This window comes from Eptesicus fuscus, chromosome 2 (assembly GCF_027574615.1).
Source record: "Eptesicus fuscus isolate TK198812 chromosome 2, DD_ASM_mEF_20220401, whole genome shotgun sequence".
Taxonomy (NCBI): Eukaryota; Metazoa; Chordata; class Mammalia; order Chiroptera; family Vespertilionidae; genus Eptesicus; species Eptesicus fuscus.
Genome location: NC_072474.1, coordinates 15,669,779 through 15,689,999, shown reverse-complemented (window position 1 = coordinate 15,689,999; position 20,221 = coordinate 15,669,779). Strand labels below are relative to the sequence as shown.

The 20,221-nt window shown below is 44.3% G+C and overlaps 1 protein-coding gene across 3 annotated transcripts in view; it reads left to right on the top strand.

The window, feature by feature from the left end:
- The first annotated feature begins 5 nt into the window (after positions 1-5).
- ACBD5 (acyl-CoA binding domain containing 5) overlaps positions 6-20,221 on the top strand; it is a 73,829-nt gene continuing 53,613 nt past the window's right edge. For 2 of the 3 annotated variants that reach the window (XM_054725628.1, XM_028138521.2), the window contains exons 1-4: positions 1,092-1,481; positions 1,659-1,824; positions 9,503-9,623; positions 13,991-14,063. In XM_054725628.1, coding sequence (XP_054581603.1) covers positions 1,467-1,481; positions 1,659-1,824; positions 9,503-9,623; positions 13,991-14,063 — 375 coding nt within the window. In that variant the 5' untranslated portion in view covers positions 1,092-1,466. Of the gene's footprint in view, positions 127-1,091; positions 1,482-1,658; positions 1,825-9,502; positions 9,624-13,990; positions 14,064-20,221 lie in introns of those variants that run through there. The other variant, XM_054725633.1, reaches the window with a different exon arrangement.

Genomic DNA, 20,221 nt, shown 5'->3' with positions numbered 1-20,221 from the left:
GGGAGGAACGCCCGCCGTCGGGAGGAGGTGTCCGGAAGCGCCAAGTCGAGGAGACTACATTTCCCACAAGTCCTCGGGGCAGGCGTCAGGGACATTACCGGACAGGCCTAGCCCGGCAATACCAAGGTAAATGCCGGCACTGCGGCTTCGAGGGGAGAGTAATTACTATAGGTTTGTACTAGTAGATCTGTACTAGTAAACTTCCTAACCCATCCCGAACTGACAAGAACGACCTGGCGACTTTGGGGTTTCCGGGCCGCAGGACTCCACCCCCACGACCCACATGGGCCCCCCACGGTGGGCCTGGGAGCGGTTTCTAGAGGCCTTGGGGCGCCGGCTTGTGCTAGAAAGGGGAAGGCCCGGGACCTCCCTAGGGTTGGCGATCCGTACCGGCGCCTCACTCGCCCCTCCCCCACGCCCTGTGCCTGTCACAGGGGGAAGGAGCTAGGCCGTGCTCAGCTCCCTTGGGGCTCCGTGTGAGAGATGCAGGGGAGGGTGCTCTCCCTGCCCCCCAGACTAGGATTCCCTCCCCGGCCCCCCCCCCCCCCCCCCCCCTCCCCGGCTCCTTCCTTTCGTTGTTGCTTGGACCAACGTCCTTTTTTTCTGGCGGCTAAAGCTGTCGGAGACTTGCGAGCCAAGCTCTGCGAAACGCCTCCACCCAGCATCCCTAAAATCTTTCATCCACCTTTGGGGTCGTGTCAAGATTGCCACGGGAGAGGCTAAGCTAACTTGACCTCGGACGGTCACAGAACTTAAATGGTAGAATTTTAAAAAAAAATGTTTTTTATTGATTTTAGAGAGAGAAAGGGAAAAAGAGAGAGAGAGAGAGAAACATAGATTGGCTGCCTCCTGCACGCCTTTTATTGGGGATGAAGCCTGAACCCTGACCGGGAATGGGTCCAGGACCTCTAAGTGCGTGGGACCCTGCTCAACCAACTGAGCCACACCGGCCAGGGCTTAATTGGAAGAATTTAAGGTTCGCACCGAGCCTCTCCCACTCTAAAGCCCTTTGTTTACGTCCCATCACCTTCCTCTAACCTTAACCTAACAGGGCAGGCGCTGGTGACCAGAGTTGTTTTTTTTTTGGCCAGCGGTGTCCACAGTGCTGCTATGGGCCCAGGCCCAGCAGTCCGCGTCCCGTGCTCGCTGCGCTGGTGTGTACACATGGGTCTGGTCTGTTCCAAAAGTGATCACCGCCTCCTCCGTCCACCCATGTCACCGCTTTCCCCCGGTCTCGGGCCCTTGGTCGCAGCGGCCCAAGGGCGGTGGGTGGAGTTTGCTGCGCCGCAGGGGCGGCGGCCACCGCTCGTGGGTTCTCCGGCGGCTCTGGGCGGGGCCGTGGGGAGGGCGCGGAGGGACCGAGACCCCGCGGAGATGGGGGGTGTGGCTGCTCCGGCCGGGTCCCGCGGGTGGGAGAAGGGCTCCGTGACCACCGGTGGCCCGAGCCCCTCCACCTTCCGATAGAGATGGTCTTCCTCTCGGTGAGTTCTCCTGTCTCCGCGGGCCGGCTTCTCGGCTTGGTCACGCCCCCGGGAGGAGGCCGGAGCGGGCCGCCTCGGTCTGTGTGCCCCGGATAGGGCAGGGGAGCTGACCGGCTGGGCTCCTGGGCCTCCTCCCTTTGGGCATGTTTGATCCGCGGCTGGCGCTCCTTGTTCTAGTTTCATGCAGGCTCCTGGGAAAGCTGGTGCTGCTGCTTTCTGATTCCAGCCCACAGACCTTGGGACCGGGACGGGCTCTGGCGGCTGGAGATGGCAGACACTCGATCCGTGCATGAAACTAGGTTTGAGGCGGCGGTGAAGGTGATCCAGAGTTTGCCAAAAAATGGTACGTGCGCTGGGGCCCCGGTTGGAGAAACCTCCTGCAGAGGCCTTTGAGGCCCCAGTTTATGAACCTCACCTCTTCATGATTCTCGCCTCCTTTAATCTTTCTGCTTCTACTCTTGCTTATTTAACCTACTTCTTTTCTGCTTTAAAAGGAATGTAACTAAAGGGAGGCATTATATGTGAATTAATTCCTTGCTGATTTTTCAAGCCTGAGACAAATACGTGATCCAGGTTTGGAGTACTTTATATTGTTGCTGAAAACAAAAGTCTTGTTATTTAATGACTGCGGATTTTGGTATGTTAAAAAACTGGCATGGGATGCCTGGTGGCGCATACTCACCAAATCTACTATTTAAGCCTTTTGAAAACTTTGATACGAAGGGAAAGAAATGAAAGAACTACGTTCATTTGTAAAATTATTTATTGTAATAAATACATATATTTACTACTTATTTTGCTATTGTACTAGTTTCTCCTTATTATACTCATATTAGACCTGGGAGAAAAGTAATTCAGGTTGTTCTTTTGTATTTAATGTGTCATTTCTCTGGCTACTTTGAAGATTTTTCTCTTTACCTTTGATTTTCTGCAGTTTGACTAGGATATGTCTAGGTATGGTTTTCTTCATATTTATTTTCTTTGGGGGTTTGCAGTACTTTTTAAATTTATCCGTTTATGTCTTTGACTGATGTTGGGAAGGTTAAGGCCATTATTCAAATTTTCAGGGTTTTTTCCCCCCCTGTGGAGAAGCTTGGAGAGGGGGACTTTTATTTTTCACTTCCTATATTCCTGCAATATATCCTTCTGAAAAAAATTAACCTGTATTTTATTTTTTAAAAACATATTTTATTGATTTTTTACAGAGAGAAAGGGAAAGGGAGAGAGAGTGGTGAGAGAGAAATATCAATCAGCTGCCTCTTGCACACCCACTACTGGGGATGTGCCTGCAACCAAGGTATATGCTCTTGACCTGAATCAAACCTGGGACCCTTGAGTCCACAGGCCGATGCTCTGTCCACTGAGCCAAACCAGTTAGGGCTAAACCTGTATTTTAAATGATGCTTTTAAGTATTATTATTGTGACAGAATGTAATACTAACTGAATACAACATTAATGTATGATTATAGTATTTAATATCATATTTTCTATTCTTATGAATCATCATTTGGCTGCATATTGGACATTCAACACCATTCAATAAAAATCAATTAAGTGCAGATTCAAAAAATTTGGAAACAAATATACACAAAATAGTATTCTTCTTTTTAAAATATATTTTTATTGATTTCAGAGAGAAAAGGAGAGGGAGAGAGTGATAAAAACACCAATAATGAGAACCATTGATTGGCTGCCTCCTGCACTTATTGAGCATGTGCCCTTGACCATAATCAAACCCAGGACCCTTCAGTCCGCAGGCCCACTCTCTATTCACTGAGGTAAACTGGCTAGGGCTAGTATTCTCTTTGTAATGTCAACTATCAAATTGGAGGAGGAAATATGGGGGATTGAAAGATAAGAGTGAGTGAACAAAATATAAAGAAATATTATAGGAACTTATTTAGGTATTGATTTTATAAAATATCCAATTAAGAGGGTTTATAGAAAGACATGATTCTCAGAGTTTTGTATAAGTTGTACCATCTCCTTTCTCCTAAACTACATGTTTTTATATATTTTTAAAAATTAATAAAGCTAGACTTGATGTCTCTAGTCTACTACCTTTATTGACATTACATATTCCTTATTATTTTTTCTTTTCTTTTTTATTTACATGTCATTTATTAAGAAACCCATGTAAATGTAAATAAAATTTCTATTAAATAATATTTAAGAAGATATTGCAATACCCTGCCAAATGACACCTATGTTGGACAATGTTCAAAATACTGTTATCTTCTGAAAATAAATTGATATTGAGACAAAAGTATTATTATAATGGATTATTAAATATATTTACATTAATTTAAAATTGTTTGGTTTGCCCTGGATTGTTTTTCAAAGAATAAGATCATGTATATACTAGTACATATACATATTTATATCCCATACTAGAGGCCCAATGCACAAAATTCGTTCCAGAGTAGGCCTTCCTTCCCCCAGCTGCCAGTACCAGCTTCCCTCTGGCACCCGGGACCTGGGCTTCCCTCTGGCCACCGGCAGGCACCCGGGATCCAGGCTTACTCTCCGGCTGCCGGCAGGCACCTGGGACCTGGGCTTCCCTCGCAGCTCCGGCTTTGTTCGGAAGGTTGTCCAGTCTAATTAGCATATTATGCTTTTATTATTATCTACACTAATAAAAGAGAAAGATGCAAATTGTACCTTCGCGATGCCCACCAGCCAATCAGGAGCAAGTATGCAAATTAACCCAACAAAGATGGTGGGTTAATTTGCATACGCAGGCACGAGCGGCCAGGAACGGGGCGGGACGCAGGTGTTCCTCACAGCTCCAGCCTCTCTGGGCCTCTGGGCAGCGTGGGAAGGCAGAAAGGCAGCTCCAGCCGGAGCGAAGGCGGTGCCGGCAGCCAGGGAAAGGAAGGCCCATATTTGCACGAATCTTCATGCATCGGACCTCTAGTAGATAATAAAAGCCTAACATGCTAAGTGTCCGGTCGATGGTTCAACCAATCAAAGCGTAATATGCTAATGATATGCTAAGGCTGCTCAACTGCTTTCTGTGATGTGCAGTGACCACCAGGGGGCAGACACTCCGGCCGGTAGGTGAGCTTGCTGCTAGAGTCTGGCCAATCAGGACTGAGTGAGATGGGACAGACATGCCCTGGAGCCCTCCTGCGGTCCCTCCCGGGCCCCAATTGTGCACTGGTGAGGTCCCTCAGCCTGGCCTGTGCACTCTCGCAATCTGGGACCCCTTGGGGGATGTTGGAGAGCCGGTTTCAGCCCAATCCTGCAGGCCAGGCCAAGGAACCCCATTGGTGCATGAATTCATGCACTGGGCCTCTAGTCTATACTAATAAAAGGCTAATATGCTAATTAGACCAGACATCTTCCGGACTTCCTTCTGGACTAAGCCACGGTGGCAGGGGCCTAGGCAGAGGCAGTTAGGGGCTATCAGTCTGGCAGGGGGGAGCAGTTAGGAGGCAATCAGGCCGGCAGAGGGGAGCAGTTAGGGGGCTACCAGGCCAGCAGGCAGAGGCAGTTAGTGGTGATCAAGCCGGCAGGCAGGCAAGTGGTTAAGAACCAGCGGTCCCGGATTGCAAGAGGGACGTCTGACTGCCGGGATCGGTCCTAAACCGGCAGTTGGACATCCCCCAAGGGGTCCTGGATTGGAGAGGGTGCAGGCCGGGCTGAGATACCCTACCCCCCGTGCACGAATTTCATGCACTGGCCTCTAGTCCTATATAATCCTATATAATAAAAGGCTAATGTGCAAATCGACCAAATGGCAGAATGACCGGTCGCTATGATATGCACTGACCACCAGGGGGCAGACGCTCAATGCAGGAGCTGCCCTCTGGTGGTCAGTGCGCTCCCACAGGGGGAGCACTGCTGGCAAGCGCCACAGTGGTGGCAGGAGCCTCTCCCACCTCAGCGGTAGCACTAAGGATATCCAACTGACAGCTCAGCTGTCGGATATCCCCCAAGGGCTCCTGGACTCTAAGAGGGCCCAGGCCAGGCTTAGGGACTGCCCCTAGCCCAACCCAGTGCACTGGGCCTCTAGTATGTATATATATAAATATATTTTTATTGCTTTCAGAGAGGAAGGGAGAGGGAGAGAGAGATAGAAACATCAATGATGAGAATCATTGATCGGCTGCCTCCTGCATGCCCCCTACTGGGGATTGGGCCCACAACCTGGGCATGTGCCCTTGACTGGAATTGAACTCGGCACCCTTCAGTTGCAGGCTGATGCTCTATCCACTGAGCAAAACTGGCCAGGGCATCATATATATATATATGTATATATATATATATATATCCTACATAATAAAGAGGTGATATGCAAATTGACCCTCACACCCTCACAAGATGGCTGCCTATAACCAGGCCAGCAGGGGTGTTAGTGAGGGATAACCAAACGACTGAACAAGCAGGCTGCATGGGGCAACCAGGGGCGGTTAGTGAGGGACGACTGAATGACTAAGCAGCAGTCTGCATGGGGTGACCAGGCCGGCAGGGGGGTTAGTGAGGGACAACCAAATGACTGAACAGCAGGCTGCGTGGGGCGACCAGGCTGGCGGGGCGGCCGTGAGGGGGGACCAGGCCGGCAGGGGGGGGCAGTTGGGGGTGGTCAGTCCAGCAGGGGGGCAGTTAGGGGCAACCAGGCAGGCAGGCAGGTGAGTGATTAGGAGCCAGCAGTCCGGGATTGTGAGAGGGATGTCTGACTGCCGGTTTAGGCCCGATCCCCTCAGGGGTCCTTTATTGGAGAGGGTGCAGGATGGGCTGAGGGGATTCCCCCCCCCCCAGTGCATGAATTTCATGCACCAGGGCCTCTAGTATATACATAGAGGCCCGGTGCATGAAATTCATTCATGGTGGGGGGGGGGTCCCATTTCATGCACCGGGCCTCTAGTGTATATATATATGTATGTATGTATGTGTGTGTGTGTATATGTACACACACACACACACACACACACACACATACACACACTAGAGGCCTGGTACACGAAATTCATGCACTGGGGGGGGGGTCCCCTCAGCCCAGCCTGCGCCCTCTCAAAGTCCAGGACCCCTCACTCCTTACCGCCCACCTGCTCACTGCTCCTTACTGCTCAGATTGCTGTTCCTTAGTGCTGCCGTGAGGCAAGAGAGGCTCCCGCCACCACTGTTGTGTTCGCCAGCTGTGAGCCCGGCTTCTGGCACTCCCCCTGTGGGAGCGCACTGACCACCAGGGGGCAGCTCCTGCGTTGAATGTCTGCCCCCTGGTGGTCAGTGCGCATCATAGCGACTGGTTGTTCTGGTCATTCCACCATAATGGTCGCTTAGACTTTTATTTTTTATATATATATATATATACATATAAATATATATATACACACATACACACATATACACACACACATACATACATACATACATACATATATATACACTAGAGGCCTGGTGCATGAAATGGGACCCCCAGGAATACACACACACACACACACACACACACACACACACATATATATGTGTGTGTGTGTGTGTGTGTATGTGTATGTGTGTATATATATTCCTTTTTAAAAAAATCCTTACTGAGGATATGTTTTACAAATTTTTTATTTTATTATTTTTTTTAGAGAGAGAGGGGAAGTGAGGGAGAGTGATAGAGAGAAACATTGGTGCATGTGAAAAACATCCATCAGCTGCTTCCTGTACTCACCCCCACTTGAATTGAACCTGCAACTCAGGCATGTGCCCTGACCAGGAATCCAAACCCACAACCCAGGAATGTGCCCTGACCGGGAATCCAACTGGCAACCTTTGGGTGTATGGGAGTTTGCCCTAATCAACAGCCACACCAGCAGGGTGTTTGTTTGTTTTTTCCTTTTTACTTTCCAGCCAGGGTGTTGTTGTTTTTTCCTTTTTGCTTAATCTGTACTTAAGACCTAAGGTTATAATGAATCCTATAACATCTATGTCTGGTATTCCCTTGACCTTTAGAAATTTTAATTCTTAGATAATACTTTAAACACATATATCAAGTTTATCATGTGTGAGAACCTTGAGGACAGAAATTATACTTTAATTCAGTGTCTTACAGAACACCTTCATTATATGTTGTCAGTTTTGGTTGTAACCTATGCTAATGTATATGTCATCCACCTTAACCAAAAACCTTTAAACTTTATTTGATTAACTTCCTGAAGATATTGTAAGTTGAGGCTTTTGATGTTTTAAATTTAGATCTGTCTACTTATTAGATAACAATTTTTAACTGTAGTTTTTAAAAAATTTTCCCTCTGCTATATAAAGAAGGACTTTTCATTGAAATAGTATATCTAATAGATACTCCTAAATGAGCATATGTTATATAGATATAATTATTATTGTGATTTTGGAATTAATTATTCACTCTTGGCCAAACCTGAAACACCAGCTCTCATCTTGTCTCTCATAATTTTGACATTCATATTCTACTAGCTTTCAATTACTACATGTTTATTATGTAATCTATAAAGTTTTTTTTTGTTAATCCTCACCTGAGGATATTTTTTCCATTGTTTTTTAGAGAGAGTGGAATGGAGGGAAAGAGAGAGAGAGAGAGAGAGAGAAAAACATTCATGTGAGAAAGACACATTGATTGGTTGCCTCCCGAACACTCCTCAACCTGAGCTGAGTATCAAACCTTCAACCTGGGTACCTGCCCTTGACTGGGAATCAAACCCAGGACCGGACCCTTCAGTGCATGGGTCGATGCTCTAACCACTGAGTACACTGATCAAGGCAATCTATAAAGTTTTTAAAATATAAAAATTTTATAGTTTTAATATTTATATTTAAAATTTTTGATATAAAAGTAATATACACTGACAGTAAATATTTTAAAAATACAAACAAGCAAAAAGAAACATAAAAATAACCTGTATGCCTACTATCCAGAGATCCTCTTTTAACTATTTGATGTTTTCTTCTACTATACTTTTAAAATATATATATATTTATTGATTAATTGATTTCTGAGAAGAAGGAAGAGGAAGAGAGAGATACATGAATGATGAAAGAGAATCATTGATCACTGCCTCCTGCATGCTCCATACTGGGGATCGAGCCCACAACCTGGACATGTGCCCTTGACTGAAATCAAACCTGGGACTCTTCAGTCCACAGGCCGACGCTGTATCCACTGAGCCAAACCAGCTAGGGCTGATTTACTTTTTAAATAATCATTCAGGTTACTGGATATAACACATACTGAAGGGAAGGCAAGAATAGAATCAACCAGCAGGGAAGGTATTGTAGTCTAGACAGGAAATGACAATTGCTTGGACTTTAGTGGTAGGGTGAGGAATTGAGAGGAGAAGCTATATATATATATATATATATATATATATATATATTTTTATATATATATATATATATATATATATATTTTTCCCTCCACTGATTTGTTGTTTTACTTATTTATACATTCATTGGTTGCTTCTTGTATGTGCCCTGACTGGGGATAGAACCTGTAACATTGGCGTATTGGGCCAACGCTCTAACCCAGTGGTCAGCAAACTCATTAGTCAACAGAGCCAAATATCAACAGTACAACGACTGAAATTTCTTTTGGGAGCCAAATTTTTTAAACTTCTTCTAATGTCACTTCTTCAAAATAGACTCGCCCAGGCCGTGGTATTTTGTGGAAGAGCCACACTCAAGGGGCCAAAGAGCCGCATGTGGCTTGCGAGCCACAGTTTGCTGACCACGGCTCTAACCAACTGACCTACCTGGCCAGAGCTGTTTTTTTATTTATTGAACTGTGTTAGGCATTGTTATTAAAGTGTAGTCTGAGTTTTTAAAATTAAAAGAGTAAAGCAACTAGCAGAGCCATAACTTTTCTTTTTGTAGGATAGAAATAATTATTTGAACTATTAATGAACTATTGAAAATCACAATATATATAGCTCAGTGACTTTGTAGCCTTAGATTATTAATTGTATTCTCTAAGTGACTTTTATTTATTTATTTATTTATTTATTTATTTATTTATATTTTTTCAAGTGACCTTTATTTAATGTTATTTTTCCAAAAGGTTCATTCCAGCCAACAAATGAAATGATGCTCAAGTTCTATAGCTTCTATAAGCAGGCAACTGAAGGCCCCTGTAAACTTTCAAGACCTGGATTCTGGGATCCTATTGGAAGATATAAATGGTAATTTTACATAGAGATCTGTGAAGGAAATTTTATTGTAACGATAGTTATTTATGTGGTTTTTATCATTTTTGTACTCTTAACACAATTTCACACAATTTTTATCATTCTTGTACTCTTAACACAATTTCACACAAATAGGAATATCTTGAGGAAGAGAGGAAAACAATAAAACCACAAGCTGTAGGTGCACTGGAGATAATAAAGAATTTTCAGTTAGTCTTTCCTTTTCTGGAGTTTTTTTCTTATTATGCTAAGAGCAACTCCCATACAAAGTTAAAGGAGCAAACTTTCCTGCCTGTTTGATCTGACATGAAAAATAGTGACTTGTAAAGTGACATTGTTTTGAGCCTTTAAGATAAAAACTAACTAGGAACATGACTCGGGTACTGTCTACTAACATTTTATCTAAGGCATCACTCTTGTCCCACTATCTATCTATATAAAAGCCTAAGTGACCATCGCAACCGAACTGACGACCAAACAGGCTGTGTGGGGCGACCTGGCCGGCAGGGGGGTTAGTGAGGGGCAACCAAACAACTGAGCAGCAGGCTGCGTGGGGCGACCAGGCCGGTAGGAGGGTTAGTAAGGGGTGACCAAATGAATGAGCAGTAGGCTGTGTGGGGTGACCAGGCCGGCAGCGGGGTTAGTGAGGAGCGACCAAACAACCGAGCAGCAGGCTGTGTGGGGCGACCAGGCCGGCAGGGGGGTTAGTGAGGGGTGACCAAACTGAGCAGCAGGCTGCGTGGGGAGACCAGGCCGGCAGGGGGTTTAGTGAGGGGTGACCAAACAACCAAGCAGCAGGCTGCATGGGGAGACCAGGCCGGCAGGGGGTTTAGTGAGGGGTGACCAAACAACCAAGCAGCAGGCTGCATGAGGTGACCAGGCCAGCAGGGGGGGCAGTGAGGGGCGACCAAACGACTGAACAGCAGGCTGCATGGGGCAACCAGGCCGGCAGGGGGGCGCAGTTAGGGGTGATTAGGCCGGTAGGGGGGCCGTTAGGGGCGACCAGGCTGGCAAGGGGAGCAGTGAGGGGCGATCAAGCTGGCAGGCAGAGGTGGTTAGGGGTGATCAGGCAGGCAGGCAGGTGAGCGGTTAGGAGCCAGCAGTCCAGAATTGTGAGAGGGATGTCCGACTGCCGGTTTGGCCCGAACCCTGGGATTGGGCCTAAACCGGCAGTTCAACATCCCCCAAAGGGTCCTAGATTGGAGAGGGTGCAGGCGGGGCTGAGGGGACCCGACCCCCCCCCCCATGCACGAATTTCATGCACCGGGCCTCTAGTCTATATAATAAAAGCCTAAGCAACCGTTACGGTGGAACAACCACAACGACCGGTCACTATGATGCATACTGACCACCAGGGGGCAGACACACAACGCAGATGCTGTCCCCTAGTGGTCAGTACACTCCCACAGGGGGAGCGCCGCTCAGCCAGAAGGTGGGCTCATGGCTGGCGAGCGCAGTGGTGGTGACAGGAGCCTCTCCCACCTCCGCAGCAGGGCACAGACTGGGCTGAGGGACCCCCCCCCCTCCCCAGTGCATGAATTTCATGCACGGGGCCTCTTGTACTTGAATAAAAATTTGATCTTTAAAGAAATTTATTGATTTTGTTTTAGAGAGAGAGGAAGGATGAGAGAGAAAGAGTGGGAGAGAAACATTGACTTGTTGTTCTACTTATTTATGCATTTATTGGTTGCTTCTTGTATCTGCCCTGTCCAGAGATTGAACCCCAACTTTGGTGTATTGGGACAGTGCTCTAAACAACTGAGCTAAGTGGCCAGGGCTAAAATTTGATTTTTAATATATTTAAAAGAATAATAAAATGTGCAGAGTCTCCCTGGCTGGGTAGCTTAGTTGGTTAGAGCATCATCCTGATACGCCAGGGTTGCGGGTTCAATCCCTGGTTAGAGCACATACAAGAATCAACCAATGAATGCATAAATACTGTATTTTCCGGTGTATAAGATGACTTTTTAACCCAGGAAAATCTTCTATACGCCCAGTCGTCTTATACACCGGAAAATACGGTAAGTGAAACAACAAATTGATGTTTCTCTCTCTCTCTCTCTCTCTAAAATCATTCAATAAATAAAAATGAAAAAAGAAAAATCCAGAGATAGCTTTGCCATTTTTTTCTTTTAAATATATTTTTATTGATTTCAGAGAGAGGAAGGGCTAGGGAATAGAGAGATAGAAACACTGATGAGAGAGAAACATCATTGATCGGCTGCCTCCTGCATGACTCCCACCAGGGATCGAGCCCACAACCCTGGCATGTGCACTGACGGAAATGAATCAGTGACCTCCTGGTTCCTGGTTTGACTTTCAACCATTGAGCAACACTGGTCAGGCAACATTTTTAAAAAAATATTGATCGGCTGCCTCCTGCATGCCTCCTACTGGGGACCGAGCCCGCAACCTGAGCATGTGCCCTTGACCGGAATCGAACCCGGGACCCTTGATTCCGCAGGCCAACGCTCTATCCACTGAGCCAAACTGGCCAGGGCGGTCAGGCAACATTTGATGTTTTAAGTACTCCTGAGGACTTTACAAATATCTTAACAAAACGTCTAACTAGACTGGTCATTATGAATAGAGCATGCTAATTGGTGAAGTATGTCTTAAGAGCCACACATTTTAAAGGCTAAATTTCTTCTTTCTGAATTGTAAGTCCTTAAATTCCTTTGAGGATTTCTTAGTTCTCTACTTTTCTCTGAGAGCTTTATGAATAGTCTTAAAATAATAGGTTAAGCCCAGCTGGTGTGGCTCAGTAGTTGAGCATCCACCTATGAACTGAAACACAAGGTCACGGTTAGATTCCCAGTCAGCAACATGCCTGGGTTGTGGGCTCGTCCCCAGTGGGGGTGGAGGGGATGCGTGAGGCAGCCAATCAATGACTCAATGACTCTCTCTTATCATTGATGTTTTCTCTCCCTCTCTCTTCCTCTCTGAAATCAATTAAAAATATATTAAAATAATAATAATAGGTTAAGTAAAATGGCAAGTTTATTTACCATTTTTCCTCAGAATTGACTTTTGGTAGAGTTAAGTTGCTTCCAGAAAAAATACATAAAAAGAGAGGTGTTTGCCCTAACTCCATGGTCGGTAAACTGCGGCTCGCGAGCCACATGCGGCTCTTTGGCCCCTTGAGTGTGGCTCTTCAAAAAAATACCACAGCCTGGGCGAGTCTATTTTGAAGAAGTGGCGTTAGAAGAAGTTTAAGTTTAAAAAATTTGGCTCTCAAAAGAAATTTCAATCGTTGTACTGTTGATATTTGGCTCTGTTGACTAATGAGTTTGCCAACCACTGCCCTAACTGGTTTGGCTCAGTTGATAGAGCATCGGCCCAGGGTCCCGGGTTCAATTCTGGTCAAGGGCATGTACCTATGTTGCAGGCTCGATCTCCAGCCCTTGTTGCGGTGCCTGCAGGAGGCAAGCAAACGATGTCTCTCTCACATCAATGTTTCTCTCTCTCCCCCTCACTTCCACTCTCTCTAAAAATCAATAGAAAAAAATATCCTCAGGTGAGGATTAACAAAAAAACAAAAAATAATAAGAAGAGAGGTTTTCATTTTAGGCAAAAGTTTTAAAGGACTATTCTCATTATCTAGGGGTTTAAAATGTTCCTTTTTAGAAGAAATCATTGCCATTTTTCAAATGTGTAAAGTTAGACTTTTATTTAAATTAATGGGCATTTTAAACCAAAACTTTGTTTAAAACATAGCTGTGACAGGTAGAGGCTTCTAAAATATTTATTTCTGTCATTGTTCTTTATAATGACATAAAAACTTCTATAGCAAATATTTATGAATAGTCTATAGTCTATATAGTAAAGCATCTATAATCTATAGTCTATAGGTGGATTATATACTTATTAATTTAAAATACTGTTTAATTTGTCAATTTATTCACTGTGATATTTTTATTCAAGATGGTGCATTTAAAGAGATCCTTTGGGAATATAACATGGCTTTAAGTAGAGCTCATTTTAAACTTATGACCCTATATTATTAACTATAAATTATATTCTGAGCAATTGAAAATCAGGAGTCTTAAAAACTGGCAGTCACAAAATAATGTGGAGATGTAAAGTACAGCATAGGGAATATAGTCAATAATATTGTAATAACTATGTATGATGTCAAATGGGTACTAGATTTGTCAGGATTATCACTTTGCAAATTATATAAATGTCTAATCAGTGCCCACTTCAACTGCACACACTAGTATACTAAAATATAAATGTCTACTCACTGGGTTGTTCACCTGAAACTAATATAATGTACATCAATGAAATAGAAAAATTGAAAATTATTTAAAGAAAAACCAGGTGTCTTTTTGTTGTTATGTGAATATTTTCAATTTTAGGGATGCTTGGAGTTCATTGGGTGATATGACCAAAGAGGAAGCCATGATTGCATATGTTGAAGAAATGAAAAAGGTAGGGAAAATAATTCATAGAAGAAAATAAAAACATCTAGAATCATTCTAATTTAATTTTTTGTTACTAGGAAAATTAGCTGCTTTGTTTTAAGGAACAAGGAGATTATAATCTGTTAGAATATAGAATCTAGATTATTGAATTTATTAGGGCTTTATCTGTCTTAAGTTCATCAAAGTTCATCTTAAGTGTTTTTTCCTTAGATATGTCACATTCGAGTGACATCATATTTTGTTCTTTTGTGTGTTTTTTCCTTTTCCTTGTCTTCCTGGATAGTTCACTTTTGCAGAAAGTGTATAAATATGAATATTTCAAAATACTGATGTCCCTTAGAGTCTGAGAAGTACCTGGACTGTCTTCACAAGGCTTCCTCACAATGGTCTTATACACCTTTTGACTCATATATTACCATCACTATTTCTCAGTAACAAGCATTTTTTTTGTCAATGCAAAGTTCCTTTGAAGCAGATAAGGATGCATTTAGTTTCTCTGATAACTACTAAAAAGTGCATTCCTTTTTTTTTTATTTTTATATTTTATTGACTTTTTACAGAGAGGAAGAGAGAGGGATAGAGAGTTAGAAACATCTATGAGAGAGAAACATCGATCAGCTGCCTCCTGCACACACCCCACTGGGGATGTGCCCGCAACCAAGGCACATGCCCTTGACCGGAATCGAACCTGGGACCCCTGAGTCCGCAGACCGAGGCTCTATCCACTGAGCCAAACCGGTTTCGGCAAAAAGTGCATTCCTTTTAATAAACAAAATAAACTGATGAACAAAATAGATCCAGAGACATAGAAGCATGGAACAGACTGTGGCACTCAGAGGGAAGGCAAGGGTGGGTGGGTGGGAAGAGATCAACCAAAGAACTTGTATGCATATATGCATAACCCATGGACACAGACAATAGGGTGGTGAAGGCCTGGGGAGGGGTGGAGGCAGGCTAGAAGGGCCAATGGGGGAAAAAAGAGGACATACATAGTACATTCAACAATAAAGTTTTTTTTTTAAAGTGCATTCCTTATTAACTAGCTCTTTTAAGTCTGTTCAAGGCATTGTTTAGAGGAGCAAATTTATGAAGGAATCTTAGATTTAAAAAATGAACTTGGTGCCTTTTTATAAAAGACCATTTTTATCTTGGAGATGGATCAGAAGTTATAAAATTTACTAGCTTTCCCATTGCAGGAAAATTCCTGCAATGGGATTTCCTGCTGCACTCTACCCCGCCTCCGTTCCTCCCTTGCCGCCCGCCTCGCCTTCTCCTCCGGCCCTCCCGCATTTCCCTTCGCCCCCGGCCCGCCTCCGCTCCGCCTTTATCACCCGCCTCACCTTCTCCTCCAGACCGCCCGCATTTCCCTATGCTCCGCCATTGTCGCCCGCCTCCGCCCCGCCCCGCCCTTGCCGCCCGCCTCACCTTCTCCTCCAGGCCGCCCGCATTTCCCTTTGCTCCGCCATTGCCGCCCGCCTCCGCCCCGCCCCGCCCTTGCCGCCCACCTCACCTTCTCCTCCGGCCCGCCTGCTTTTCCCTTCGCCCCCCGGCCCCGCCTCTGCCCCCGGCCCCGCCTCCGCCCCGCCCTTGCCGCCCACCTCGCCTTCTCCAGCCCGCCCGCGTTTCCCTTCGCCCCCGGCCCCGCCTCCGCCCCACCCTTGTCACCGGCCCCGCCTTCTCCTCCAGTCCGCCCTGTTTCCCTTCGCCCCCAGCCCCGCCTCCGCCCCGCCTTTATCACCCGCCTCACCTTCTCCTCCAGCCCGCCCGCGTTTCCCTTCGCTCCGCCATTGTCACCCGCCTCCGCCCCGCCCCGCCCCGCCCCGCCCTTGTCACCGGCCCCGCCTTCTCCTCCAGACCGCCCGTGTTTCCCTTCGCCCCCGGCCCCGCCTCCGCCCCCGGCCCCGACTCCGCCCCGCCCTTGTCACCGGCCCCGCCTTCTCCTCCAGACCGCCCGTGTTTCCCTTCGCCCCCGGCCCCGCCTCCGCCCCCGGCCCCGCCTCCGCCCCGCCCTTGTCACCGGCCCCGCCTTCTCCTCCAGACCACCCGTGTTTCCCTTCGGCCCCGGCCCCGCCTCCGCTCCGCCCTTGCCGCCGGCCCCGCCTTCTCCTCCAGCCCGCCTTCGTTTCCCTTCGCCCACGGCCCTGACTTCGCTCCTCCCTTCTCCTCCCCCCGCCCCCCTGGCTTGCTTGCTTCTTCGAAGCTTTACTCCCCTTTGCAGCTCTTGGCTTCTTTCGACACTGTCTTGATATGCAAATCAGCCGCCATCTTTGTTGGGGCAATTTGCATACTCGTCCTGATTGGTTGGTGGGCGTGGCTTGGCTGGTGGGCGTGGCTTATGTGTAGCGAAGGTGCGGTCAATTTGCATATTTGTCTATTATTAGATTAGATGTCTGTTTATAATATTAAGTAAATTATCTTTGAACATAAAATCTATAAAAAAAGAATAGGTTTCTTTTGCCAGGTGGCTTAACAGTATTAATCTATGTAGTAATTTCAATTTGGTAGATTCAAACTAGTTTTTTGGGTTTGTTTTGTTTTAATCACATCTACACTGCTTAAATTGTGCCCTTTGTTACATTTCCAAAAGTTTTTTTTAGCGACTTTGTTTGTAACAGAGGGCAGAGTTTAGTTTTTCTGGCTAACTGTGTCAGTAACACAACAACAAAGGAGCCTTTCAAAACCAGAGAAAGAGAATCTAAAGCTTTTTTGGTTTGATAACTATTCCTTTTCTTTACCTTAAATATCATTATAATTTTTAGGGTACACCTTAGTTATATAAATCTGGATTGACACATTAAGAAAATTTACTCATTTTTCCTTTTGAATTTTATTAATACATGATGTAGCCACAGTTTAAATTTGGGGGGAGGGTGGTGAAACAATGTGTATTCTGCTTTTCCCCCCAGAAAGATTAAAGCTATACTGCTGCCTTATAGTTATTTTAAAATGCTCCCACTGTGCCTGTAGAATTTTGTAACTACTTCTCTAATTAATTTTCATTTCATACTGTGAATATAATAAAGTTCATAGAAAACTTTTAGAGGTAAATTTAAAATTTTTAAAGATATACATAGATTGAAAATTTGATTAGTGTATTCATTTATTTTCAGATGTTAACTTTGTGGACATCAGTAGATAAAAATACATGCTCCAGATAATCATGTGGGGATAGTACATTATCCCAAAGATTTCATAACTGAATTTGGGACTTTTATTATATTTTATTTATTTAAAAATATATCTTTATTGATTTCAGAGAGGAAGGGAGAGGGAAAGAGAGATAGAAACATCAATGATGAGAGAAAATCATTGATCAGCTACCTCCCGCACGTCTCCTACTGGGGATCAAGCCCACAACTGGGCATGTGCCCTTGACCGGAATCGAACCCAGGACCCTTCAGTGTGCAGGCTGACGCTCTATCCACTGAGCTAAACCAGCTAAGGCAGGACTTTTTCTAATAGTAATAATTTACTTAACTGAAGCAGTCATTGAATTATGTTTTTTTTTTTAATATTTTTATTGAGGTATTATATGTGTACATATCTTACTATTACCCCCCCCACCCCACGCCCACACATGCCCTCCCCCCCCATAGTTTTGCGTCCATTGTTTATGCTTATATGCATGCATACAAGTCCTTCGTTTGATTTCATAACTCCCCCACCTTTCCCAAACTTTCCCCTTGTAATTTGAAAGTCTGTTTGATGCTTTACTGTCTCTGTATCTATCTTTTTGTTCACCACTTTATAATGTTCTTTACTATCCCTAAATGAGTGAGATCATGTGGTATTGTTCTTTCATTGACTGGCTTATTTCACTTAGCATAATGTTCTCCAATTCCATCCAGGTTGCTGCAAATGATGAGAATTCCTTCTTTTTTATGGCAGCATAGTATTCCATTGTGTAGATGTACCACAGTTTTCCGATCCAGTCATCTGCTGATGGGCACCTAGGCTGTTTCCAAATCTTAGCTATTGTAAATTGTGCTGCTATGAACATAGTGGTGCATATATCCTTTCTGATTGGTGTTTCTAGTTTCTTCGGATATATTCCCAGGAGTGGGATTACTGGGTCAAATGGGAGTTCCATTTTCAGTTTTTTGAGGAAACTCCATACTGTTCTCCACAGTGGCTGCACCAGTCTGCATTCCCACCAGCAGTGCACGAGGGTTCCTTTTTCTCCGCATCCTCGCCAACACTTGTCGTTTGTTGATTTGTTGATGATAGCCATTCTGACAGGTGTGAGATGGTACCTCATTGTTGTTTTGATTTGCATCTCTCGGCTAATAAGTGACTTTGAACATGTTTTCATGTGTCTCTTGGCCTTCCTTCTGTCTTCTTTTGAAAATATTCTGTTTAGGTCTGTTGCCCATTTTTTTATTGGATCATTTATCTTCCTCTTATTAAGTTGCATAAGCTGCCTGTAGATGTTGGAGATTAAACCTTTATCAGTGATAGCATTTGCAAATATGTTTTCCCATGCAGTGGGCTTTCTTGTTGTTTTGTTGATGGTTTCTTTTGCTGTAAAAAAGCTTTTTATTTTGATGTAGTCCCATTTGTTAATTTTCTCTTTAGCTTCCATTGCCCTAGGGGCAGTGTCAGTGAAGAAGTTCTTGTGGCATATGTCTGAGATTTTGTTGCCTGTGGATTCCTCTAGTATTTTTATGGTTTCCCGTCTTATGTTTAAGTCCTGTATCCATTTTGAGTTTATTTTTGTGTATGGTGTAAGTTGGTGATCTAGTTTCATTTTTTTGCATGTATCTGTCCAGTTTTCCCAACACCATTTATTGAAGAGACTGTCTTGACTCCATTGTATGTTCTTGCCTCCTTTGTCAAATATTAATTGAGCATAGTGGTTTGGGTCGATATCTGGGTTCTCTATTCTGTTCCATTGATCAATATGTCTGTTCTTGTGCCAGTACCAGGCTGTTTTGAGAACAGTGGCTTTGTAATACAGCTTGAAATCTGGTATTGAGATCCCACCTACTTTATTCTTCTTTCTGAGGATTGCTGAGGCTAGTCGGGGTCTTTTTTTATTCCAGATGAATTTTTGGAGAGTTCTTTCTAGGTCTGTAAAATATGCTGTTGGTATTTTGATGGGGAGTGCATTGAATCTGTAGATTGCTTTGGGTAGTATGGACATTTTAATGATGTTGATTCTACCAATCCAGGAACATGGTATGTTCTTCCATCTGTTTACGTCTTCCTCTATCTCTTTTTTCAGTGTCCTGTAGTTTTCTGCGTATAGGTCTTTTACCTCCTTAGTTAAGTTTATTCCTAGGTATCTTAATTTTTTTGGTGCGATGGTAAATGGGATTGCTTTTTTAGTCTCTCTTTCTGTAAGTTCATTATTGGTGTATAGAAAAGCCATAGATTTCTTGGCGTTAATTTTGTATCCCGCTACATTGCCGAATTCATTTATTAAGTCTATTAGTTTTTTGATGGAATCTTTTGGGTTTTTTATGTACAATATCATGTCATCTGCAAATAAGGACAGCTTCACTTCTTCTTTTCCAATTTGGATGCCTCTTATTTCTTCTTCTTGCCTAATTGCGATAGCTAATACTTCCAGTACTATGTCAAACAGGAGTGGTGAGAGTGGGCATCCCTGTCTTGTTCCTGTTCTTAGGGGAAATGGTTTTAGTTTTTGCCCATTGAGTATGATGTTTGCTGTGGGTTTATCATAAATAGCTTTTATTATGTTGAGGTATGAGCCTTCTATTCCCACCTTGTTGAGAGTTTTTTATCAAGAAAGGGTGTTGGATTTTGTCAAATGCTCTTTCTGCATCTATTGATATGACTATGTGATTTTTATCTCTCAATTTGTTTATGTGATGTATCACGTTTATTGATTTGCGGATATTGTACCATCCTTGCATTCCTGGAATAAATCCTACTTGGTCATGGTGTATGATCTTTCTGATGTACTGCTGGAGCCGATTTGCTAGAATTTTGTTGAGGATTTTGGCATCAATGTTCATGAGGGATATTGGCCTGTAATTCTCTTTCATTGAGTTGTCTTTATCTGGTTTTGGTATTAGGGTGATGCTGGCTTCATAGAAGGAGCCTGGAAGTGTTCCTTCCTCTTGAATTTTTTGGAATAGTCTGAGGAGGATAGGTTTTAGTTCTTCCTTGAAAGTTTGATAAAACTCTCCTGTGAAGCCA